This window comes from Tenrec ecaudatus, chromosome X (genome assembly GCF_050624435.1).
Source record: "Tenrec ecaudatus isolate mTenEca1 chromosome X, mTenEca1.hap1, whole genome shotgun sequence".
Classification (NCBI taxonomy): Eukaryota; Metazoa; Chordata; class Mammalia; order Afrosoricida; family Tenrecidae; genus Tenrec; species Tenrec ecaudatus.
This window is the reverse complement of record NC_134548.1, coordinates 31851593-31878204: the sequence shown is the minus strand read 5'-3', so window position 1 is coordinate 31878204 and position 26612 is coordinate 31851593. Positions and strand designations below refer to the sequence as shown.

The 26612-nt window shown below is 38.8% G+C and overlaps 1 protein-coding gene across 3 annotated transcripts in view; it reads left to right on the top strand.

Moving 5' to 3' along the window:
• Positions 1-5195: 5195 nt before the first annotated feature.
• Positions 5196-26612, top strand: part of DMD (dystrophin) — a 730751-nt gene continuing 709334 nt past the window's right edge. For 2 of the 3 annotated variants that reach the window (XM_075538193.1, XM_075538191.1), the window contains exon 1: positions 5196-5415. In XM_075538193.1, coding sequence (XP_075394308.1) covers positions 5254-5415 — 162 coding nt within the window. In that variant the 5' untranslated portion in view covers positions 5196-5253. The remainder of the gene's footprint in view (positions 5416-26612) is intronic. The other variant, XM_075538194.1, reaches the window with a different exon arrangement.

Below are 26612 nucleotides of genomic sequence, written 5' to 3'. Positions count from 1 at the left end.
AGTGAGTGCATGTATACATACTGTTGACCCACAAACAACACCGATTTGAAATCTGGGGCTCACTTATATTCAGAATCCCTCCCCCCCTTTGCTATTGTGCTGTTTAAAATGTCATATGATGCTAATCCTCTCCACACGGGCAGTTGGCCTCTCAAGTTACTTCAGTCTCTCCAGTGATTGAGGCGATGACATGGAGCTGATTACCATCACAGGCATTTTAACCAGATAATCCCAACACTTGAAGTCACCTCAGTAGCAACAGGGGTAAAATTCCCCCTATTATTGGGCCCACTCATGCGGCTCAAACGTGTTATTCGTGAGCCAACTATAAAGCATATACAGACGGTATGCTGTGGAGGAGGTCGCTGTCCATAACGCCTGCCTTGTTCAAGGATGAAAGGTACACAGATGGGCCCTAAAGCAAACGTTTCTAGGAAAAATGTGGCGAGAGTAGTGCCGTTCTGCCCAGAACTGGCCCTAAGCAAATGTGTGTGTGCCACAGCCCTTTCCGCGATGCCTGGCATCTCAGCAGTTCTGACTTTCCAATCTAGCTCTCCACTCATTTGAAGCGGTTACCAGAAGGAACCCGTCCTGGGAAAAGAGCATCATGCAGAGTAAGAGAGGGCCGGGGAAACATGGACACAACCCAACAGTGATGGGGAGGATGACACAGCAACTAACAAGATAAACAACCGCTGCCCACATACAGAAATCATATTAAGATACTAACAAATACATTTTTAGGATCCAAAAGGGAGGTTTTCATGCTAGGCCATGTGGTGCCTTTTTAATTACCTTTATACTTGAGTATAAGTCGACCCAAATATTAAACAAGGCACCTAATTTTACCACAAAAAAACTGCATTAAAATGTGCTGAAAACTGAGCTCATACAAAGTATAAAAAGTATATGCTTATTCTGGTCTCCTAGAACTACGAAAATCTAGAATGAAGATTTTGACTAGAGAGAAGAATCTTCAAGACGTATGGAGAGCATTTAGAAATACCCAGCAGTGTGACTGGTCGCCTGCTATTAGGGATGCTGAGAAATGACTAAGATGTGTCAGAGCATGGCCTGAACGAAGGGAGCAGTTGTAAAGTGCAACCTTCTAAATGTTCTAACTATTTAGATGCCACTCATGTAAAAAGTGAGGAGCCAATAAAAATTACTGTAGAAGGAAAGACAAAAGGAGAATATAACCAATGCTAACACGAGGGGACCTACTAACGGTTGCAGCAGTGCCAGGAGTTCCGTAAGATCCTTAGAGCAGTCTCACGAAGTTAGAATAGTCCCACACTTTGCCGCAGGACCCAGGGCCCTGCCTGTTTCACCACTGTTGGTAAACACCGAGGCTCGAGAAGTTTAGGTTAGCAAACAGGGCATAATTGCTTACATTCCCACCCACTGCCATTGAATCTATTCTGACTAATGGTGCCCTGTTTAGAGGTTCGAAGACTGCAAATCATTATGAGTTTAGATAGCCTCTTAATTCTCCTATAGACCTGCCAGACTTGCAGTTAGCTGGTCAATGTTTGTGCAACCATGATGCTGTCCTTACGTCTAAATACCTGTAATTCCAGTGTCTGTAATTCAAGGCTATCTAGATTAAAAAATGGTAAGACTCACTTTTCTGCGTGGAAAGTACTAGTATTATTGCTATTTCACAGAGGATTAAAGGGGGATTCAGAGAGTTTAGGTAAACTGCCTAATGTTCTACAGCTAGAAAATAGTGGAATGCGATTTCAAACCCAACCAACTGGCCCTAGATTGTCTCCAACGCTAGGGCACTTTGTCTCAGAACCCAGGGTTTCTTCCTGGCTTTCCTCCATTGATAGAAAATGAGATTCAGAGGGCTTGACTAGTTCTATTTCTTGCCCCTCATATTTGGTCTTGAATTGTGTGTGCCAGACAGTGACTCTCCTTCCCTTATTTTCTTGTTCTGAATCTAACTAACATGACCTAAATAGCAAACCTGTAGACATGTTCTGTGTTCTAACTTTCCAGAAATCATTTGTATAGAGGGCTGTTACCCGTTAATAATTTGCTAGGCGCTGAAGGGCTCCAATTTTACTAAAAAGTTTAAACTTCAGATGGTATTTGGGGCTCCTTGTAACAATCTCTAGTTTTATGCTTTTAGCCAGCGGATATCCCTTGAGCACCTCGTAAGGTCCAGGGTCTGTGCAAGGTGGAGGGAAGAGAGCGGTCTCCTTTCTCTTTTGTGCTGGTGCCGTGACACTTTCAGAGGGTCACTACTGGGGTGGAGGAGTTCAGAGGTGAATCAGCCAATGAGTGAGATCATGCTGCATTGCTCGATTAATTGTCAAGCCCTTCTCTGAAACTGCTTCATCTGCCTTTTCTCTTTGAGAATTTTGTGATTATATCACACCAATGTCTTTGTTCTTATCTGTTACCTTGAATCCTTCTTCCCTTCTGCATCTCGGGCTCTGGTATTATGTCTTCCTTTTCTATAGACTTCCTTCACCCTCCTCCAAGTGTGCTTTCTAGAAGATGCTGGTGGTTTTGCTCATTGAAGTCAAATAAGTCTCTGCAGTCTTAGCCTACACTGTGATGACATTTAAGATGACATGATCATTTCATTCAGCAGTTTTGTTTGTTCATCACAGAAATAGAAAGGAGGGCGAGAAGGTGGATCTTTATTCTTGCTGTCTTTTGATGGTCAATTTTTGAATAAGTCAAATTCAAAAAGAAGCGTTTTCTTTTCTTTTTTTTTTTAACAATTTATTGGGGCTGATACAATTCTTTTCACAGTTCATACATATACATACATCAATTGTATAAAGCACATCTGTACAGTCTTTGCCCTAATCATTTTCTTAAATCACTTTATTAAGGGCTCGTACAGCTCTGATCACAATCCAGATATCCATCCATTGTGTCAAACACATTTTACATATGTTGCTATCATCATTTTCAAAACAATCTCTTTTAATTTGAGCCCTTGGTATCAGCTCATTTGCCCCTAACCCACCCTCCATCCTTTGTGAACCCTTGATAAGTTATAAATTATTTTTTTCATGTCTTACCCTGACCACTGTCTCCCTTTACCCACTTTTCTGTTGTCCATCCCTCTGGGAGGGGGTTATATATCGATCATTGTGATCGGTTCCCAAAAAGAGGTGTTTTCTGACAATTGCTGTAATTTTGATGTCCTCCCAAACGACGGCATGTTTCTTCTCTGTGTATCTCTTGAAGAACAAGTAGCCCTTGTTTTCCAGACTGGCAGGCATGCTGCGACGAACTCCCGCAGTGATTTTTTGATTGAGCTCTTCTTTCTTCTTTACCCAGGCATCTTCCCTAGGACATCAGCTCCTCCCCTAGAATCGCTTTTAAGATTTCTGGATCTTGCCTGCTCCCAGGCCTCCTCTTAGAGGACTATGACTCACAGGATGCTTCATCTTCTTCCGATAATGTCTCTTTCCTTGAACAAAGAGTTTCAGACAAGTGTCAAGCAACAAAACATGTTCTTTAGGTTCTCAGTCATTATTTCTTGGCACTCAATTGGATGTTTTATGCTGTCTCAAACACCCTTTCCCCTTTCTGCTTGGTTCAAGTTTATTTCGTCCATCTGAACAAACTCCTTCACGCTCTTGCCTTCCTCTTCTTGTCTTTTCAAAGCTGACTCAAGAGAGGCATTTCTCCATGTCCTTCATCTCCTTCTCTAAAAAGAAGACAACCTTAAATGTATAAAAAGTGAGGCAACCAAGAAAAAAAATCAGTTATGGCGGCCACATAATGGAACTCCAACATGGCACATTGTCCTCCTATTCCTAGAAGAGTTTCATTGTAGACCATGCCACTGGGGTCAACTATTGAGACTTTTTGTTGTTGCAGCTTCATTTGAGACCCCCGCCCCTTGAACTACAGAGTTAGATACTTGTTCATCACTTATCTCCGGGATATATTAAATTTCTGATATCATTGCCTACAAACATATTAGGCTTTCCTTTTCCTTTTCTGCCCTCCCCTCACCCAGCTGTTTGTGAGTTTTGAAGACCGATCCATGCCAGGAAGTTTACCCCCATCAGGAGCCACACCGACTATTCAGTGTGCTTTCTCCAAATATTACAGTTTCAGGGGCTTCGTAATGATTTTTTTGTACATCACTTTGTCATTGGCCTGGTGGGTATTAAAATATCAATAACATCAATAACCTGGTGTTATTGATTATTTATGATGGTCAGGCACTGTGCTAATCTGATGAGGTGAGTAGGAGGGTCATGATAATATGACAACAACGATGATGAGACTGGGATACTTTTCTGATGTTATTCTGTATACAAGTCTTGTATTAGTTATTTGATGTATGCTTTTTCCTTCATGATGTGCTATTACTTATTACTAACCTTCCTGTGCTTAACAGAAATACTGAAGTTTAAAGATATGGAGTAAATTAACAGAGGCAAAGGGGGATTCCCTCCCATACATGTATATTCCTAGTGAGAACTTCCAAACTATGTTCAACATTATTCACATTCATTTGATATTCATTTGCTATTTCTTAATGACCTTGAAACAATGTATCAAGGCCAAAGAGAAAAACTTTTTATTAGCTCCAATTTTCCGACAATAACGTAACTCAGTTTTTCTTCACTGCGAACCACTTTATTACCACTGGAAAAAAAGAGGAAAAAATGATAAGCTGTTCCCAATATAAAATATGCAATGAAGGCAAGAATATTTCATTGGCTCTGATTTCCCTAGCGTTCACCTCCAAATTAATTTACTTGCTACTCACAGAAATCATAAGTCAGAAATAAGATTTTTCCAATCTTTTGCTTTGCTTTTTTGTCCTCTCCCATTTCCCACTTGAATGGGAGTAACATTTATTCATCTGGTAAGGTCTGATTACTTTTGTTCCTTTCACTAATGCTACAATGTAGGTAACTGTTAATGAGTAGGACTATTAGACTTAATTGCTTGGACATGAAAACAAGAAAAATAATTTCCAACTATTATTTAATGTGTATGAATGAAAAATTTAAGCCTTTGAATGATTTTGTTCACATTGCTGGGAAAATCATATACTGTCATAAAGAATGCTTTGACTGCAGTTGTTACCTTTTTATTAAAATTGGTTTGATTTATTGTTATTGAAATTGGCTCCTTTGCTTCTACTTCTAATTTATTTTCTTTCTTCTTTTCTTTTTTTAAAAAATTTTAGCTCCTAGTCAGACTGTTACTCTGGTGACACAACCTGTGGTTACCAAGGAAACTACTATCTGCATACTAGAAATGCCATCTTCCTTGCTATTGGAGGTACCTGCACTGGCGGATTTCAACCGGGCGTGGACAGAGCTTACAGACTGGCTTTCTCTGCTTGATCGAGTTCTAAAATCGCAAAGAGTGATGGTGGGTGATCTCGAAGACATCAATGAGATGATCATCAAGCAGAAGGTATGAGGGAAACACTAACTAACTCACTAACTAATAAACAAACAAACATAAAAGGTGACAGGTATTGTTATTTAAATGTCAGTTCACCTGTCCATTCCTGGGCCAATTCTCTCTCCTCACCATTCCCACCAGTTTTTAGCCACTTTTCTGTGCCAACAAATACATTGCCCTCTCTACTCTATTTCGCCTAAGTGTGAAAGAGGATACAAATTAATGTAATTACCTAAAACAGCCATAAATTTTAAAGGAAAAATACAGGGGGAGAAAAGAGATAAGCCTTATAAGTATAGTTGATTTAACTAAATTCACTAAACAACTGGTATTTAGAAATCAATTTAATATCAAATAAGTAGCTCAATTAAGTTGTTTTCATTTAAACTTTGTTTTGGCACTATGCAGCCATAACATATTACAAAATTAAATATAATAATCTGAGAGTTGGTTATTATCCAGTCTCCTAAGTTGTTTATGCCAATTTTCCTCCTCCAATGATAAAGATAATTGAAAGTTAGTTATAAATAATAAAGAGAGAAGCAACAAGCATAATCTACTTAAAAATACTCTGGATCTTAATACTGGCATTTAGGCACAGCCAAATTCAAATAAGCATGTCCTGGCAGACAAATATTGCATTTCTCAACCTCATTGGAATTCATTTTGTAAAATGATGACACCAGCTACAATCATAAAAATACACTGATATAAATATGGATTCTCTAGATACTATATATCTTTTATATTTTTAAATGAACAAAAATGTAGTTTTGAAAGGTTTATACATTATAGTTATTTCACTTGTAAAAGCTTTCAAGTCTTTCCTAAAACTCATAACAAATCAAGTTGAAGGTATATAGGTTATTACAGAACTACCATTCAAGAGAAAAAGAGTGGTGGATATTGAATAAGGGAAATTTCTTTCTTAAAAAAATAACTTTAGCAAGTCAGTAGAAATACTAATTTGATCATAAATAACCTGTGTCTAAAGTACCAAACTCAGTGCCATGAACTCCATTCCAATTCATAGCAACCCTACAGGACAGAGTAGAACTGCCCCTGTGGGTTTCTAAGGCTATGAATCTTTACAGGAGTCGAAAACCCCATCTTTCTCCCCTGAAGCAGCTGTTGCTGTCAAATTGCTGGCCTTGCTGTTAGCATCCCAACACATAGTAACAGAATAAAGATGTCAATCCATGTCCCGTTGATTCCTATGTCTGTGTCTTTACTTACATATATGCTGCCTGGCAGTAATTGCTCCAACTGTAGTTATTATTTAGTGATTCATGTTACAATGCTCTGATCGCATAGTGAGTTACATGTGGGGCTGCTAACTTCAAGCACAACCATTCAAACTCAGCAGTTCCATGTGAGAAAGATGATGCTGTCCTTTGGGATACCCAAGGGGCAGGTCTGTTTTCCAGAGGGTCACTTTCAGTAGAGTAGGAATTGATTCAATGGGTGCGGGTGTTTGTATTTTATATACTTGTATATTCTGTGTCGAGAACTAGAGTGAGCATTTTCGATTGGCATGTGCTGATAAATACATAAATGAAATACATGAATTGACAATAGCAGATCAAGTTTTACCAACTCTTCAAGGACTTTTATATAGCGATGGAGACAGTGTGTTAGTATACTTAAAGCAAGGGCTTGAAGTTAGTGTCTGGTTCAAAGGCTGGCTCCATTACTACAGCTCTGTGTACTTGGGTAACATTTTCAACCTCCTTGACTCTATGTATCTGTAATGCGTGTGCAACCCTATATTCGTTTCATGAACTTTTCTTGAGCTACAATTAAGTACCTAGGAAATACAAAGACTTGACCACCCAAATTCAAGAGAATAAATGATAAAAAGGTCTTTGATAGTACGAAGATAGACACCTCAGAATATTCACTGACACATATTTAGCACCAGTGATAAGCAAGTCACTGGTCCAGCACGACCTGTACTGTTGAGTGCTAACAGTGATAATGGAAGCTCTGGACTAAGGCATCAAATGGCTGATGGGTTGAGTAGCCTTCCCAAAGACAAGTGGGAAAGTGACAGTAATGGAGTTTGAATATGAACAGAGTCCATACTTCAGGGGCTCTACCTTAACCACCAGGTTTTCCTACTTCCCTGGGCATATTTGGATAATGCTCCGGGCACTTAATTAAGGGAAAGGCAATCAAATTAATCTAGAGAAGATAAAAGGTGTCAGGAAGTCTTTCTCAAGATTATAAAACTCATATCAGACATTGAACAAGGAGTTGGAATCCATCAAATGGCTAACACCTGGAAGGGTAATACGGACTGTGCTTTTCACGTAGGTGGCAAACAGCATGGTGGGTTCCAGAAATTGTGAATCCTTGTGGCAAAAATTCAGGATTATGATGAGGAAGAAAGCAGTGATGTTGAATAGAGATGTGTGGAACTACATAATGTTGAATCCTGCCTTGCCAGGCGGAAAGGCTTTGATTTGTCTTGAAGGCAGTGGCCATTCTTAAATGATTTTAAACAGGGAAATAAAATGATAAAATACAAATGTGTTAGATATTGGTTGAGAGTCTCTGGATGCAAGCAATAGGAACCATCTCTGATCAAATAAGGTTCGTGTTGAATGTCCTGGAATTATCATGAACCCCGTTGCATAAGGCTTACAAAAATAAAATGGATCTGAGCGTGCCTGGGCATCTGCTTGACAGGAGCTACTCAAGCCCTTTTGTGATACTTCCGTGGTTCCATCCTGTACACTCTTCTCAAGAATTACAATTCTGTTTAAAACAAATAAAAATTAAAAAGAATTAAAATTCTGGAAGAGAGAGTCCAGTTGATCTTGCTTGGGTCACACATCCATTTCTTAGCTAGAGGCGAGCTGAGAATGTTGATTCAAAACCCTCTCCTAGGAAAGTCTCCAGGAATGAGGGAGAGGAACTCCTCTCGCCACCTCAGTGGGCAGCCAATCAATAACAAATGATCACTGGTCTTACCCACGAAGTTGGAGAACAGAACCCATAAAGGAGATTTTCCAGAAGTATCATTATCCAAGCAAAACACCTCTGCTTTACCCGTGCAAGCTGGAGAGCAGAAATAAAGACCAGGCATGCCCTAGTATCCCAAAGAGACCTTTGTTTGACCGCTGCACATACAACAATTGGTTCTAAATAAAGGTTGATAGCTTGCTAATGTGAATGGTGTATGACAAGGAATTTGGATTTTTAACAATGAGTGAAGTTTAGAGATTGTGACAGTTGCTGCAGAGTATCTGGACCTAGTTGAAATGACGTAACATAACGTCTATGACTTTAGGAGTTCTTCATTTTAAATGCATGAGATTCAGAACAAACCCAAGGCATGCCATGATTGAAATATTGGCCTCAGAGAGGGGCTAAGAGGTGACATTTGGATCATCTATTCTCTTTAATAGCTCTAGGCTTTGGTTCAAAGGACTAGAAATCATATATTTGGTAAAAAGCTTCTGTTCTCCTTCAGCCAAAGGTGTTTAATTAAATTCTTATTTTAGAAAATGGTGGGGGCTGCTACACTTTGAGAAGGAAATCATATAAAACAGAAGAAAAACGGGAGTTAAAATTAACTCTCATTTTAACTTCCATTTTTGAAAGATTGTTAACAAGTAGCCCCTTCACAAAATAAGCAGCTGAAAGTACTTTAAAGAGCAAAACTGACAGCATTCATTTTGTTTTCTTTTTCAAAAGGCTCAGCCAAACTGATTGCCATTGAGTTGATAGACTCATCACACCCCTGTAGGACAGGGTAGAATTGTTCTTGTGCGTTTCTGAAACTAACTCTGTACAGGAATGGAAAATCTTGTCTTTCTCCCACAGATAGGCTGGTGGTTTTAGAAAACTAGAGATTGAAATATTCAGATTAAGCATATATGCAAACATGCATGTAGTTAAAGTTCAAATTTTTATTTCCCCAAAGTGTGACTTATTATGGGTGGATAGCGATTTATTATGGGTAGCTTCCACAAGAACCAACCCAAACCCACTGTTGCCTCATCCAGTCCGACTCAGAGAAGCTGTAAGAGAGTCCAACTCTCTGAGGGTATTCAAGGGGTAGTACCTTTACTCAAGCAGGGTGACACAGCTTTCTCCCCAGGGGCGGCTTGGGTTTTGAACCACCAACTTTGGGTTAGTAGGTCAGTTCTTTAACCATTGCACTTCCAGGCTTCTAATTTATAACTTAATATCAGAGAAATCAAGAAGCCCTGAAGTTATCATGGGTTACACGTTGAGCTGTTAATTGCAAGGTCATTCATGCTAATCAACCAGCCACTCTATTAGGCAGGGTACTTTACACTTCAAATTAACATGAAATTATCTAACTACCACACCCTACAATGAAGAAAGATGAGGTTTCCTGTTCCTGTAAAGATTCACTGTCTTGGAAACCCAAATGGGGACTCTCTGTGTCCTATAGGATCATTAGGAGCCAGAATCAACTTTATAGTCATGCATTTGGTTTAAATGTGGTCAGAGAATTCTGACTTTTTTTCGCTAATACATCATGTATTTCAGTAAGATTTACTAAGGGGAAAAATGGTTTTGACAATGATTAGCAGTTTTCTTTTGAGCCATAATTAATGACTGAAGAAAATGTGTAGAGCTTATGTTTAGATATTGATGGTTAAATCTACCCCTGAGCAAAAGAAGAAAAAGAGGGGGTGTCAGAGAAAAAGAACTGAAGAGAGGACATAAAAATGGAGTGAAAAAAGAGAGGGAGGGAGAAAGGGGAAAGAATGAGAGAGAGATAGAAGAAACTTGGCTGGGGAATTTGGAATTGGGCTTCTGCCTTCAAGGTCAGCAGTTGGAAACCAAGAGCTTCTCTTACGGAGAAAGAAGAGGTTTTCTCCTCCCATAGAGTTAGTCTCGAGAAACTCTCAGAGGCAGTTCTACCCTGTTTTTGTTGTTGTTGTTTGTTTTTATTTTTCTTTTTATTAATCGCTTTATTAGGGGCTCAGATCTACCCTGTCTTACAGAGTTGCTGAGAGTTGGCATCGACTCGATGGTAGTGAGTTTGGTTTTGGGTTTATTGGCTAATCCTGTTGATACAAAAAAACTGTGGTCATATCATACTCATATTTCTGGACTACACTCTGCTTAGAGCCATGCCAGTGCAGTGTATGTGATTACCTTTAAACTGGTAAGTACACTAAGTGTAGTGAGAGAAAGGTGTGGCAGTTGGTTTCAGTTAAGATTATAACCTTGGGAATTCTCTGGGCAGTTCCACAAATCCTATACGATTTCTATGACTTAGAATCAGTAGTTTGGGTTTGGTTGGGTTTCTAATCACCTGTGTTACATTAATTGTCATCCTTTTTGCTCAAGTCATTTTGGCCAGGTGTTCTGGCTGATTCACCACTAAATCTGCACCACAGACATTTGCATTGAAAAAAGAAGTGAGTCAGTCCAGGGAGTCTTATCCATTAAGATTTCTTCAGGTTGTAGTTGTGACAAATTGGCCAATCTGGACAAGATGATAATTACATCATTCTCAATTCATTTTTAACTACAAATTACACTGCTACCTGGGAAATTTCATTATCTAAAGATTGAATGAGCCCTTTCACTGTGCACAGTATATTTTAAAATGGGAAATAATTGCTTGACTGTGTTTAATTTTTTGTTGTTGTTAAGGGCAAAGCTTTTAGTAATGATTTTTACAACTATTATTTTAAATTTTATAACACCAACTGTATTTCTACAAGAGCCAGTGAATAACTTCAGAATCATCCAGAGTACACCTTTCATCGATTAAATTCAGCCTCAGTCTGATGGGAAACACCTTGTGCAGCATTGCCCTAGAAGGGGTACAGGGAGGGGAGGTGCATTGATTGTGTAAAATAAAAACAAAACAGGGGTTTCCTGTAATAATTTTCTTGGCTATGAACCCAGCAGAAAAAATGAGTGCTGCAAATCACTGTAGTCTTTACCAAATGAGAATGCTTGCAATCTCAAGGTTGGTGGTTCAACCTCACTAGCTGCTCTTCCAAAGCAAGATGAGGCTGGCTGTTCCAGCAAAGACTCGGAGCCTCCCAAACCCCAGAGAGGGTCACTGAAGTCAGAATTGAAGCAATGGTAGTGGGTTTAGGTTTGGTTTGGTCAGTTGTCTAATATGTGTAATTGTGCCCTAACATAAGTCTAGACTTCTTAGGAAAAGATCATGCCCCTGTTTTCTCTGCCCCATGAATCCGTGCCTTCTTGCACATCTTGTTATTTAGCCACTAATATTATAGCAAAAGAGTTTCTTTCTGTGAGCATCCAATGGATTTCACAATTTGGGGCACAGTCTCCTTAGAGTAAGGAGAGATAGTATTCAGGCTTTTTCTTTTTCTATTTTATTCAACCCCTATTCTGGTCTTAGCATTGAATCTGGTACTGTTTACACAGATATGTTACGGAATGCTATACCAGAGCACGTAATCAGTCCATGTATACTTGTAGAAGGTATGCCTGGCCTTATACAATGAATAATGCTGGCTGCAATCTGTTTAGCTAAACATATTTTCGAATTATGTACTGTCGTCATCTTCCACAAGTGTACATTCAGACAGCTCTTCAGCCTGGGGAGCATTGCCCCACAGAATGGTCTTTCCTTTCCCAAGAGGAGCCAGATTAACCCCCTTTTTACAGAAATATGGAAATACATACCTATGTCAATAATATGATTTGTTCTATGGCCTGTGATCATGACAAAGCAATAATAAACTCTCCCTCAATGGAAAGGTCACAGATTTGCAAACACACATCAAATCCCATTTGCTAAGTCCCATCATAACATTTTTTATGGAAAATGATACCATACACATTTTTGTTTAAAGATAAACATCAGCTTTACCAACCCACATATTTCCATGTCTATGAATAGAAATGCATATCTTATTACATTTCATTCCCATTCATTGTAAAATTTTTTGTCAAAACCTTATCAATGAAATGGAACCATGATATTTACATGCATCCTGATAAAAGGCAGGACGCTGCGTTTTCAATGACATGCCAGTAAGATTCTGATAAGGAAGTTTATGTTTGTCGGTGTTCTCAAATAGTGAGTTCTAGTTACAAATTTCCTTCCGAAGTTGCTTTGTTTGAAATGGCTTTTATTACGTTCCTTAAAAATGCCTGAAATGAAGTCTCTCTTTTAAAATCAAGCCGTATAAAGAACTCAATATCTCTTTAATCCTATTTTTAATTATATAACGGTACCCCAACTTTTACAACCTGTCTTTGGCCTGCAGAATTTACCATTATTTGGGGTCCTTAACGTCCTGGAGGCATCATATTATGTGTAGCCCTGTTACCGAAGGTCGGCAGTTCACAGCCACCAGTAATTACACAGGACAAAGACGCGCCTTCTACTCCTGTAAAGAGAACCAGTCTTGGAACCTCACAGAGCACTGCTACTCTGTCCGATATGGTCACTGTGAGTCGGCATCGACTCTATGGCAGCACGTTTGGTTTTGGTTTGGTTCATGTCCATAGACCTGGTGGCACTGTTGGACTATTAACTGAAAGCTTGGTGGGTCAAACCAAGCCACCGCTTGCCAGGTAATTGATGAGACCATCTGCGCCCTTAAATGTTGCCAGCCCAGGAAACCCGCTATAGAATCACTGCCGTAAGTCGAAATCCACTCCAGGGGGCTGGGAAAAGTCCATCCTTGAAGTTAGAGCTTCTTATTCAGTAAGGGCTTCATTTTGGCAGCCGCGGTGCTCAGGTAGGGAGTCCTGGGGGCACAGAGTTTACTGAAAGGTGGGTGCGTTGTACCGATGACCCTGCAGAACGAAGACCTACTGATCTGCTTCCACAAAAAGTACAAGTTAGGAACCCCTATGGGGTCATTCTGTGCTGTCACAGGGGGGCACTGCGAGATGAAAGTAGATTAGAGGGCACCTAACAATGTTAGGATTGTGTTAGGTAATGATCCATGTTCATCCATCCATTCATGCATACGTTCTTTCAACAAATAAATAGTGGAGTAAAAGTTTGGATTTATACTCTCCTATATGATAAGGAATACTTGAAAATGGGTTATAGCAATTATCACACATTATTAGTAGTAAAAACGTTTTGCACATCTATCCACGCTTTTCTGTTTCAGGTGCTGAATGAATGTTATTATCAGACACTGAGGTTTTAGTAGACTGCAATGAAGACAAGGACTTCTAATATTGTCATTTCTCGCCCAAATGCCTACTTTGCAAAACAGTGTCATGTATATTGTTTAGACATATGTTGACTACTCTTTTATGGGGGAGGAGCTATCTTTTAAAAATGTTTTCTGACATATAATTCACATATCATTATTCCAATAGTTCAATCATATTTAGAAGAGTTGTGCAATCATCAACACAATCGATTTTAGAACATTGTCTTCTTTCTCGTAGTTATTGTGGTTAGCTCCCCATTTTCCCCCAACCTCTCCTGCCATGTCCCTAGGAAATTATTAATCCAGTTACTGTCTCTATGGATTTACCAATCCTGGATTGTGTATACAGAAAATAACACAAAACACAAACAGGAAGCAAATACACACACACACACACACACACACACAGGACCAAAACAAAATAAAATAGAGAAACCTCGATCAAAAAGAAAGCAGAAAAATTTACAAAGTGGAACAACTCTAAAATGGGTCAAAAGTGAGGTCAATCAATAAACTGTTATATTTTAACCTAGCTAAGTCTTGCTATAATCATCTACAATGCTCTGTCTGATAGCAGGCTATTCACATCCTTCGACTAGGGTTTTTTTTGACAACTTTTAAAAAGGCTTTTGGTTCAAGACTATATTTCATTAATCCTTTGTTTATTCAAGACTTACTGGTGAACTTGAGAATTAAAAATCAAAACTGAGATTTCAATTTTAGAGTGTATCTTCTATAAAGGAAGTATAAAAGGCAGAGGGTGGGAATAGACCCACGGAATGAAAGTATTAGGATGGTTTCAATCATACAGGTTAGAATGAGTGAATCAATGTATTTTCTTTGGCTAATTATATACTTTTATAGAGCTTTGATGGCGTAATGAGTTACATGTTGGCCTGCTAACCACAAAGGAGCAGTTCAAAACCACCAGCCACTCCTCAGGAGAGAGAAGAGGGTTTCTGATCTAGCAAAGAATTAGAGTTTCAGAACCCCACAAGAATAATTATACTCTGTCCCTACAAGGTCGCTTTGAGTCAGAATCGGCTCGAATGAGTTTTCCCATAGAAAATAAAATCAAGTTAGCCTTCCCTTTTGGTACATATTGCTGATTATTATTCAAATGACTCTTGCATGAAAATTAGTCTTGATATTGTTATGGTTTTTGTTAAGTCCATATAAGAAGTTATTTGATCAATAATTTCTAACTGCATGAGTGCATTGATTTGGAGATAGAAACAATTAGATTTGAGCCTTTTATTTTGATGCTTTCTAATTAGTGCCAGGATTCCCAGAGAAATCATTCTTCAATTCTGTGCAATTTCCTATTCGATTTATTAAAGTAACTTTGTACATAATTTTAGCAATTCATCAGTGCTTCCAGATTCCCTTATGTTTGTTTTTTCTGGTCTAACAAGCGGCATCATATCAAAGCCTTCTGGATCTGCTGTCATGTTTTCCAGGAATGAATGCATCCTACATTGTTTCACTCTTAATAAACATAAGTGCTTTGAGTTACCTAACATATTCTACCTTCAATGTGGAAACAGAATAAACTTTCTGATGTTAGACTTGCCCCCTCTAACTGTATCTGTGTTAAAATCTAAGATTATTTTTAAATCCTTCAACTAAAAAAAATAAATCGATGGGGACAGTTGTGGGCAAATGGGTAGTATATAGACCCACTGAGTTGATTCTGCCCTACAGAAGGTGGAGAGATGGGAAGAACTTACACTTAATGGGCTATTTCTTTTCCCCATAAATCTAAAATGAGTGAGAATATCATGTAAGAGAAATAGTCTGCAACTCTGCTGAGGCTAAGCTTTCCTGTCATGTCATATTAGGTGAAAATCAAAAAAACTATTGCCTCAGATGTAACCATAAATGCCCTTTGAGAAATTTGACATCAAAATCCGACGTCCACTTTACCACATTTACCCACGTTCGATTTGATTTGATTTTGTAAACAGTAGAATTGTAATAGGTGTTAGGCACTAAAAGGAACAATTACGAAAGGCAGGTAGTAGTAGTGCTTGCAAAGGAGGCAAGTGGGCAAGAAACTCTATATAATGAGATCCACAGTGCTATCATTCCCTAGATCAAAATCGGGTTGTGATTATTTTTAGCATGAAGTAGTTTTTTTTAAATATGAGAATGGGACAACCATTTCAAGGTGTGAGTTCCAGCCAAATCCAATTATGCAGTAATCACACCAATAGCTTGGGGTTCTTTCGCCTCCCTGGTGATGATTAGAAACCCAGAGTTGACTGGTTTGTCAGACCACTGAAGCCATTCAGATCTGTCCCTGCATTCTCTGGGAAGCTCCTTTTGATAGCTGCAATCGACAGTGACCTTTTTTTCCATCAATGATTCACTGTAACCTTGTTTTGTCTATTATTTATACAGTTTCTTGCAAAGCTGCTACTATTGATTTGAGTTTCCTTTCAACCCATTAGTATCCCTTGATGTTTACGTTATTTTTTATTTAGCCCTTGAAATGACCTTACATTTCCTCATGGGCAGGAGTAGTATGCTTGCTAGCATGCTACGGCCCAAAGCAGCTAAGGACACACTAAATATTTTCTAAATATTGTTACCCTATCTTCCAGAATGACTAGTTTTATTGAGTGTTTTCAGTCTAGCCATTGGTTATTGATCCAGATGCATATTTATTTTATGTTTACTCTGGCATGCTGTGTGGTGGTTGCTTGTTGCGATCCACTTCAAGGGAACCTGCGTGGTTTAACCCAGCAGCTGTGTTTGTCCATCATTTTGAGGAGAAGAATGAAGTGGGAGGCCTAATACCAAAACCTTCCTGTTCTGAACAAAAGCCAGATTCTTTTAATTAAGGGGAATGAAATAATGAATACAGTAGTAGATGGGCAACTGGCTACACTGTCCAGATATCCTTAGTGAATCCACATTTTTCTCCTTTGAACTCAAGTCATTTTCACTCAGCTAAGTACAATTTCAAATGATTGCTTCCTCACCTTCTCAGTTTCTTTGTCATGAGGGTGGCATAAAGGTGTAAACAGTAAAAATAATACATTTAATAGTGTTTAGCAGAGAACAAATTTTATTTGAATTTTTCTTTCCACCATAGGATGGCCATATGGAAACAGCTTGAATTTAACTTAAAGGTTGGGTTGACATTTGCATTTTATTCTCAGGGAATAACTACCTCTTTAATGGTATGTGCTGACTATAATTCCTTCAGCCTGGGCTTGCCCTAAGAGTAGCCAGGAGCAGCATGCGGCTATTAAAGTGTAAATTAATTTAAAGTTTGGATTGTTCTAGCCACATGGTCCCAGGTGCCCTCTCATCTGTTGTGACTCAAGGCCACCCTATGGACAATACAATGAAACAGAGCCGAGCACGCACCATGTGCAGAGTTGTTATGGTTGAGCCCCTTGGTGCAGCCACTGCATGAATCCACCTCATCCAGAGTCTGCATCTTTGTTCCCTGCCCCTCTCCTCAGCAGCAAGGCCATTTCTAGGTACTGGTCTCTCCTTATAACAGGTCCAAAGTATGTAAAGTGACATCTTCTCATCCTGGACTCTATGGTGCATTCTCTCTTTACTTCTCTAAGACGGGTTTGTTTGTTCTTTTGGAAGTTCATCATGCTCTCAATATTCCTCACCAGGACCATCATTCAAATTCGAGTCTTTGGTCGCCTTTATCCAATGTTCCATTTTCATGTACATATGAGGCAATTGAAAATACCATGGCTTAGGTCAGTCCCCAAAGTAACATCATACTTTTCAATGAGGTCTGTGTAAGATTTTCCCAGTGCACTATATACTTTGGTCTCTTGACTGCTGCTTTCATGAGCATTGATTGTGGATCCAAGCAAGGCAAAACCCTTGACAACTTCAATCTTTTCTCCGCGTATTATGATGTTAGCTATAGGTACAGTTGTGAGAAGTTTTGTTTTCTTTATATTGAGTTGTAATCCATACTGAAGGCACCAATCCACATTTCCATCACTGCGAAAAAACATTTCACCAATACTAAAGCCATATTCACTATTCCCCAGTGATTCTGATTCATGGTCTTGGTGGTGGGTTAGCGGATTACACTTTGGGATGTTAACTGCAAGGTCAGCAATTCAAACCCATCAGTCCCTCTGATGTAGAAAGATGTGGCACTCTGCTCCAGTAAACAGTTACAGCCTTGGAAACCCACAGGGACAGTTCTACTTTGTTCTATAAGGTTGCTAAGAGTAGGAGTTATACCATTGCACAAGACTCATTACATAGCCAAGACACATGTTCTCTGGTGGAATGTATGTCAAATATCAAGGAAATGAAATAAAAGATATTGATCTTTTAAGTTTCGGCCCTTTTGCCTCTGAATAGTTTACACTGAATAAATAGAAAGAAATATTTTTCTTTTTTTAAATCATTTTACTGGGGGCTCACACAACTCTTATCACAATCCATACATACATCCATTGTGTCAGACACATTTGTACATTCATTGGCAATGTCTTTCTTAGTAGCTAATGCAGCTTGTCCATTTCAGAAGACATCTATTAACAACAATATACATGACATTCTGTCATCAGTTTTTTTGTATTCTGAATGAACAAGAACCAAACACACCCATCCACATTAAGGGTTGGGGGAGGAGGGGCCACAGGTAACATAAAGAGCAATAAAAGATGGTCAAGCATCTAGAGATGTAAGAGCCTACAATAAAAATATTTTTTAAAGATGATCAGTTTAAGCATGATCATTAAATAGGAAATAAATAACAAAACCAAACTCATTGCCATCAAGTTAATTCCAATTCATCATGATCTTATTGAACAAACTAGAACTGCCCCTGAAGATTTCCAAGACTGTAAATAGTTTTGGACTCAGACTGCCACTTTTTTCTTCCATGGCGGGTTCAAACCTATAACCTTTCAGATAGTAGTCTAACTTTTAAACCGCTGTATGTATTTAAGATAAGAACCATTTAAGATTTTATATATATAATATAGTATATAATTATATCTTATTATATAATATTATATATATCATTTTCCAGGACATGTTTTCAATGCTTTAAAAGTAGGTTTCCCAAGCTTCTACCATGAAGGCTCCAGTGTCTATTTACAGTCTCTTCTTTGCAACACAAGCCCAAGGTACAAGTTCCTAGATCGTGTATTTTTCTTCCAACAAAAGCTACCACTCTTACAGATCAGACCTTAATTGTTGGAGCATGCGTTCCACTATATATTAGTAGCTATTCCTCATGAAGAGCTTCAAGAAGCTTAGAGAGATGCATCATGTTTGCCTGTCTGAGAGCTCCACAGTGCAGCAAACCATAGCGAAGTAACGGACTAGGCCTTCAGGAATATTAGTAGTGTTTATTTCCCAGGAATTTACCTCTGGAAATCTCTGATGTGGACTCTCATGAGGAAGAGTTTAGGGAACACTAACTGATGGGAGGCAAAGGTGCATTCCTCTGTGAGTTGCCTGCTTTCTTAACATAGTTTATACCAGATTAATGTTTCAGACTCTTTCCCCCTAGATACTCTGCAATGTGGGGAATGACCAGGGATCAGGTATCTAGACTTGCTCCAGAATAACTCTCTATGACAAGGAACTCCACCCAGATTTTTTTAAATCGGTGTTGTCAATAAAGAAATAGATGATAAATGATTCCGATTTAGTTATTGATTATTAAACTTTTCATACCCATTTTAAAGAAGAGCACGGAGACTGAGACAGTATTTAATGTCATGAAATGGCTGTATGCATTTTAGTGCTTTCCCATATGCAGTCAGAAATCATTCATCATTTTCACATTCGGTTGGAAATGGAAAGCTATTTCTGTCTTGTAGTGTTCCACTCTGGAGCTCTTCAATGGGACTATAAAAGAAGAAACATGAGATCTTTTTTTTTTTCATGAAATCTTTTTTATATGTTATCTTATTCTTTCTAGGTTTCTCATTTTGTTTATGTTCGCTCGAATACATAAAATCTTACTAAATTAGTGCATGTCCAGGCATTTGAAGAAATGTTAGCTAGAATATGTGGGACAGATTTTTAAAAAATAGTACGTATGTGTAGTCAAAAAGAGTTGGAAGTTTGCTGCTTCACTTCTGTGTCAGATGTCAGAATTCCCCAAAGCCTATAATCAGGCGTCCTTGGTACTCAGGAGTGAAGCCCTAATGATGTAATTTGTTATAAGTGGAGGTACTAACTTCAAGGTGAGACGTTCAAAACCACCAAGTACCTGGTGCTCACGTAAAAATGTACAGTCCTTAGAATCCCACAGAACAATTCTACTCTGTCCTACACGGTTGCTATGAGTTGAAATCGACTCAGTGGCAGTAAGTTTTAGTCCTTGGGATTTTAATACTAATTGTTCCCATGAATTATGGCACCACATTCATAAATTCTGTAAGAATGAATGTATTTGGTTTAGAGCATTGCCTCAGAAGATTCTCTGTTGACATGAAAATATTATAGAAGATTACTTCTTTAGAACCTTCTTTATAGGACCTGATTTTTTCTCTATCCAAAAGCATAAGGAATGCAATGTGTCTTCCTTGAAATCAAATAAAACTGGGCTTAAAGTCTTTTCTCTTGGGAAATCCAGTCTGGGTCATTTTTCAGAGATCCTCTGCTCTTCAGCTTCTCTCAAGCAACTCTGGGAGGCTTATGGGTACAAAGAAAAGAAAATTCCCTGTTGTTATTACAACTCTTCTTTTTCTTCTTTCCTATGAATCTCAGTTAGCCCCAATCATTTCCTTTATCGATCAAGATGTTCTAAAATAAAGGCCTGTTAATACTTTCAGAAGCCAGGAAATCCAGACTTCAGGGACCTAGTCATGCCCAACATCGACAAGAGAAGAAAACGATACACTTGTTATTCATTCATAAAGACAAAGTGCCCTCAATCAGGTGATCCCAACAACCCTAGACATTATTACGCAGCTGGTTGTTTACTAATTGCCTGAAAATAGGCAACATAGGGAAGTGATGTCGATGGGTGTGTTTGTGTGGGGAGGGGGATGTTGTCACAGCTAGTTGACATCTTAAGAGGACTTGCTTGTCATATTTATTTTACAAAAGGGAAGAAGATGCTACTTTTAAAATCAGATTATAGTCCCTTATACTTTTTGAAGGGACAAAAGTAGGGGGATGTTAATAAACATGCTGAGCAGCAAGAGTAAACAGACACTCTCCAGGATAAACTGGCTGCATGGCCACCTCGGCTGTAAATGAGGAACAAGTGTTAAATGTGTACAATAGAATTATTTGAGGTACCGTTTTTTTTCTTTAAAAAAACCTTATTTTACCTTGATATTGTTTATAACCTATTTCAGATAGTGGAAAAATAAACAGTCAATTAAGATATGATCTAATAAATTCTATGATGAGGTAAAAGCAGGTAGCACTTTCAGAATAACTCAGAACAAACGCCACACTTCCTTCAACTTTAATTAGCATCAAACCCAAGTCAAACTTGCTAGACAACACAAAAGAGAGAGAAGAAACATGTATTGGCTTAAGTAACGGAACTGGGCCGTGAGCTTCAGGCATGGTCTGGACAAGAGGGAATGTTTATTTCTCAGTTTTGCCCTTCGACAGTATCAGAGCAATTCAAAACACATTTTATATATTTCATCATATTAAAATGAGAAATTGGATTATTACATTATTTCCTTTCTTTATTCTTATCCTATCCTTCTTTGCTAATACTTTGACACCTGAAAATAGAATTTTCATTCCTAGCATATATTTGGCATCACAGTAAGAATATATTTTATTTTCATTCGGAACCTCCCACTTTCCCATTAAATACCGGGGGACCTGATTATCATGTGAACATTTCCTCCCCTGCTTCTTCTCACATTTGGGAAAATAACATGAGATATTTTTTTGGAAATAGGTGTCTGAAATCTTGCCCTGCATGATATTAATAAGGCACAGAGTTTTCTGTTACTTTGTTTGAATCTTTCTTAAGTTAGGACAGCAAACTCCATGTTACCTTGCAGTTATTACAATTAAAAGGAACTTATTAAGATCCTTGCTATTTGGGTTCGACTCTATAGTTTTATGCATTCTATATTCTGCAAGAATTACCTGTGATCATTTTTACCAACTTCTGTATATTTTTTTACATTTTCATTTAGCAAGGTTATTTTATATTATCTATCAGAGAAAATAATTAAATAAAATTATTCTTTAAAGCAAATTTTGATCAATGGTGAGGACGGTGTAGGAGGCTTGATAGGGCTTCATCAAGTGCAATGTAACTGAGAGGAATTACTGAAACCCAAATGAAGGCTGAACAAGATAGTGGGACAAGAAGAAAGTAAAAGGAAATAGAGGAAAGAACTGGGAAGCAGAGGGCATTTTTAGAGGTCTAAATATAGGCATGTACATATGTAAATATATTTTATATGGCAACGGGGAAATAGATCTATGTGCATATATTTGTAGGTTTAGTATTAACAGGAGGACATTGGGCCTCTACTCAAGTACTCCCTCAATGCAAGAACACTTCATTCTATTAAACTGGCATTCCATGATACTCTCCTTCCTGACATAATTGCTGAAGAAAAAGCAGTGCATAAACAAAGGTGGCGAAGAAAGCTGACAGTTCCCGGCTATCAAAAGATATAGCATCTGGGGTCATAAATACTTGAAGATAAATAAGCATCCATCAAGTTGAGAAGCAACAAAGTCCACATGGAAATAGAACACCTGCCTGTTTTAACATGAAGTGTCAATGGGATCAGGTATCAGGCATCAAAGAACAAAAAAATCATATCATTGTGAATGAGGGGGAGTACAGAGTGGTGACCCAAAGCCCAACTGTAGGCAACTGGACATTGCCTTACAGAAGGGTCACAGGGAGGACACAAGCCAGTCAGGGTGCAATGTAGCACCGGTGAAACATAAAATTTTCTGCTAGTTCCTTAATGGTTCCTTCTCCCCACTATCATGACTGAATTCTACCTTACAAGTTCGGCTAAACCAGAGGATATACACTGGTACAGATCAGAGCTGGAAACACAGTGAATCCAGGACAGATAACCCCCCCCCCCCGAGACCGATAATGAGAGTAGTGATACCAGGAGGGTAAGGGGAAGCTGGGGGAGAATGGGGAACTGACCACAATGATCTACATATAGCCCTATCTCTGGTGAATGAACAACAGGAAAGTGGGTGAAGGGAGACATTGGACAATATAAGACGTGAAAAATTAATAATAATGTATTAAATTATCAAGGGTTCCTGAGGGAGGACATGTGGGGGGGGGGGAGGTGGAAGGGAGGGGAAAATATGAGGAGCTGATACCCAGGGCTCAAGAAGAAAGAAAATGTTTTGAGAATGATGATGGCAACAAATATACAAATGTGCTCAACACACTGGATGGATATATGTATTGTGATAAGAGTTGTATGAGTCCTCAATAAAATGATTTTTTAACAATTTTAATTTGGGGTGACTAAATAGGTATAGATGACTAAATGGGCTTTTTATGGATGGGCCTCTTACTAACTGTAATAATTTTCCTTGGTGAAAAATTATAGACATTTGGAATCCAATTAATAATGATGGGTATTTTTGCAGCAAACTCCCCCCCCCCCAGAAAAAAATCAAACCTTTGACTCAATGGTAGTGAGGTTTTTTTCCCTTTTAAATCATTGTCTGCGGGGCTCATATAACTCATTATAATCCATCCATCCTACAACCCATCCATCCATTATGTCAAACACATCGTACATTTGTTGCCATCATCATTCTCAAAACGTTTTCTTTTAACTTGAGCCCTTGGTGTAAGCTCCTCTTGTTTTCCTCTCCTTCCCCATGCCCTCCTTCCTCACGACCCCTGGATAATTTATAAATTAGTATTATTTTGGCATGTCTTACATTGTTCGACGTCTCCCTCCTTTTTGTTTGTTTTAAGAAAAAATAAAGGGGGGTAAAAAGAGGACCTGATGCAAAGGGCTTAAGTGGAGAGCAAATACTTTAAAAATGATGAGGGCAAAGAATGTACAGATGTGCTTTACACAACTGATGTATATATGGATTATGACAATAGTTGTATGAGTCCCTAATAAAATGTTTTTTTTTAAATCCCAAGGAATAAAATCCCCACATTAAAGGTATAAATAGTCTTACCTTGCAAAAGAAAAAGGAAAGATTATCATTTTGAGAATTGAAATGCCTCTGGCCACAGTAGTGGTGTTTTCAGTAGCCACAAATGCATGTTAAAACTGGACAATGAAAAAGGACAACTGAAGTAGAACTAATGCCACAAATCCTAGAAGGGCAAACACATCATAATGCTCCTTAGAAGCCTGGATGACTCGACTTCGTCATATCTATGATGGGCATGTTGTCAGGCAGGACAAGTCCCCAAAGAAGGACATCATGTTTGGTGAAGGGAAAATTCAGAGAAAACCAGAGGAGTTGACATCCTGACTATGATAAAGGGGGTTCAAGCACAGCACAGCAGAGATTGTGAGGATTGTGCTGTACCGGGAAGGGTTTCCCTCGATTACACATGGGTCATTATAAACTGGAATACATTAAATCCAGAACAACAATAACAGTTTTAGGGAAGGGTTTCCATTGCACTATGCAGCATTTTTAAAAAGGAGAATTATTGAACTTTGAGACAAATGGCTTGGGTCCATTCCGTTCAAGATAGTGTGACAGTTTGAGTTCCTAAGAAGTGGACTTGGGGATAGGAATGAACACATAGCAGGTTTGGTGGGTAAGGACCAACAGCCACAGAAGGGAAGGGGAGGGGAGGGGTGAGGAGATGAAAGGGGAGAGGATGAGTGAAGAGAGGGAGGGGGGGGGAGAAGGAGATGGAGCAGGAGGGGTCGAGGTACATGTTGAGCTGTGATGCAGTCTGAATAGATGCCCTGGGAAAGCATTCAGGGAATGCTGAAGCAGGTGTGGTCCATCCGAATTTTCAACTGACAGCTACCCCATATGTAATATTTCCCATTTATTGTCTATGCTTGAGTGTGAAAAGGTAAATTACATACATCATAGCATGCACAATGAATAGTTCAGTCAGACACATCTTTCACCTTTGCTCCTGTCCAAACGATTATCTGAGATGGTGCTATTTGTCAAGGCCTAACAACAAAACAAAACACCGGGCCCCCAAATGAAAAATGATTTGCGTATATTGCAAGGGGGCACCATTGATGTAAATCCAATCACAAATACAATGCTATTATGTGCGAGCATCTCCCTGGCTTGTATGGAAGTCATGGGGCATAGGATTTACAGATTCTGCCAGGAACTAGGAGATTGAAAAGATAGGTAGCTATTCTAACAACTCTGTTTAATGAAACCTTCAGTTTGCACTGTGAAGATAGTTTATTGTTTTCCTCTCGTGCACGTCTTCTTGGCTTTTCTCTTTTTATTTAGTAGTCTGTGATTTGGGGTGGTTTTTGGTTTTAGTTTTCATGTGATGTAGCCACAAGCGAAATCTGACAGCAGGGAATCAAAGACTTCAGAAGCTAAGGTTTTGTAAATAATAGGTGTAGCTGGCTCTCTTTCCTGGTGTCCCTCCCTCCTTTCCTTATTTGTTTCACTTTTGCTTTACACGCAGGACCCTTAACTGTCTATAGACTCGCTAATCATGAATTGGATATCATTCTCCAATTGCAAATGAGATTATATGTAGACTCTTGGCTTTGGGCTGCCTAGAGCTCAGCTCAGGAGTCAGCAAGCTGGGCGAGTCTGCATCTTTGCTGATTTCTTTGTTCCCACTTCATGGCAATAGTTACCTTCCTAAACCATTTTCTAAAAGTAGTTTCTATTAACATGGTTTTTTAAAAACTGAATATTTAGTTTAAAACATACATTAAGTGATTCATTCAAGTGATTTATAGAGGTGACTCTTGCACTACTGGGTGTTGGTGGATTGGGTGGACTTCAACTATAATCTCTTATTCTCTGTATATTTTTGTACTTCGAGATAGATCCTTATCATTACAAACTCCTTGGTGATTTTCAAAGTCTTGAGTGGGTAATGGGAAAGAGAGGAGGGTCACAGGAAAAATGACTAACATGCTACTTGAACTTCACACCTTTTAAGAGCACCACCATTTTTACATTGATCCTTCTATGTTTTTAAAGTTCTTTTCATTTGATCATTCTTATCAATGAAAGCACTTGGGCATCATCTTTATGTAAAGAAGTTATGCAGGAATTCTACGAAGATATCACTATCATGTGAGAAGCAACCTCGTTTTTAAATTTTGGGATTTGGTTGAGATCAGAATGATCAGAGAGAATGAAACACATGTCTGATTCATCTCATGAGAATTAGCCTAGGAGGGTTATTCTGATTATTTCAGGCCTATACTAAGATTGGCACCTCTATGCATCAGCAGTCGGGATTTCTTTTTCTTGTTTGAGATATAAAATTCTAGACATAATTAAAATCTGACTGATGGTTTCCAACCAAACTCAGCTCACTCCCATGGAGTCGATGCCAACTCATAGCAACCCTACGGGACTGTGCATTTCCAAGACTGTAACAATTAATGGGAGTAGAAAGCCCTGTCTTTTCCCATAGAGTGGGTGAGGGTTTCGAACTGCTGACCTTGAAGATCACTCTCTGCCATCGAGTGAATGCTGACTAATTCCTGGGTGTTTCTGAGACTGTAAAGCTTTACTGGAGTAGAAAGTCCACTCTTTCTCCTGCAGAACTGCTGGTGGTTTTGAATAACCACTACACCACTAAGGTTCCTCACAAATAGTTTACTACCAGATGATACGTACCTGGGTGTCCTTCCTCTTTCTTTTCAAAATATAGAAATATAGAGAAGAGTAGAGAAAATAGAATGGGAAGATGTGCAGTTTCTTATTCCCTCTCAGCCTTTTTTGGGGGTGGGGGGTGTTCCAATTTACTACTGAAACTTCTTCATACATCTGTTCCCTCAACTGGTTCTGGTCTTGTGTACATGGTAGTGTTTCATTACTTTTAAGAAAACCACCTCCCACCAGTCTGAAGAGCATGCACCTGCAAATGACACAGGGCAGCATCTATTCAAACAACTGCAGGGCAAT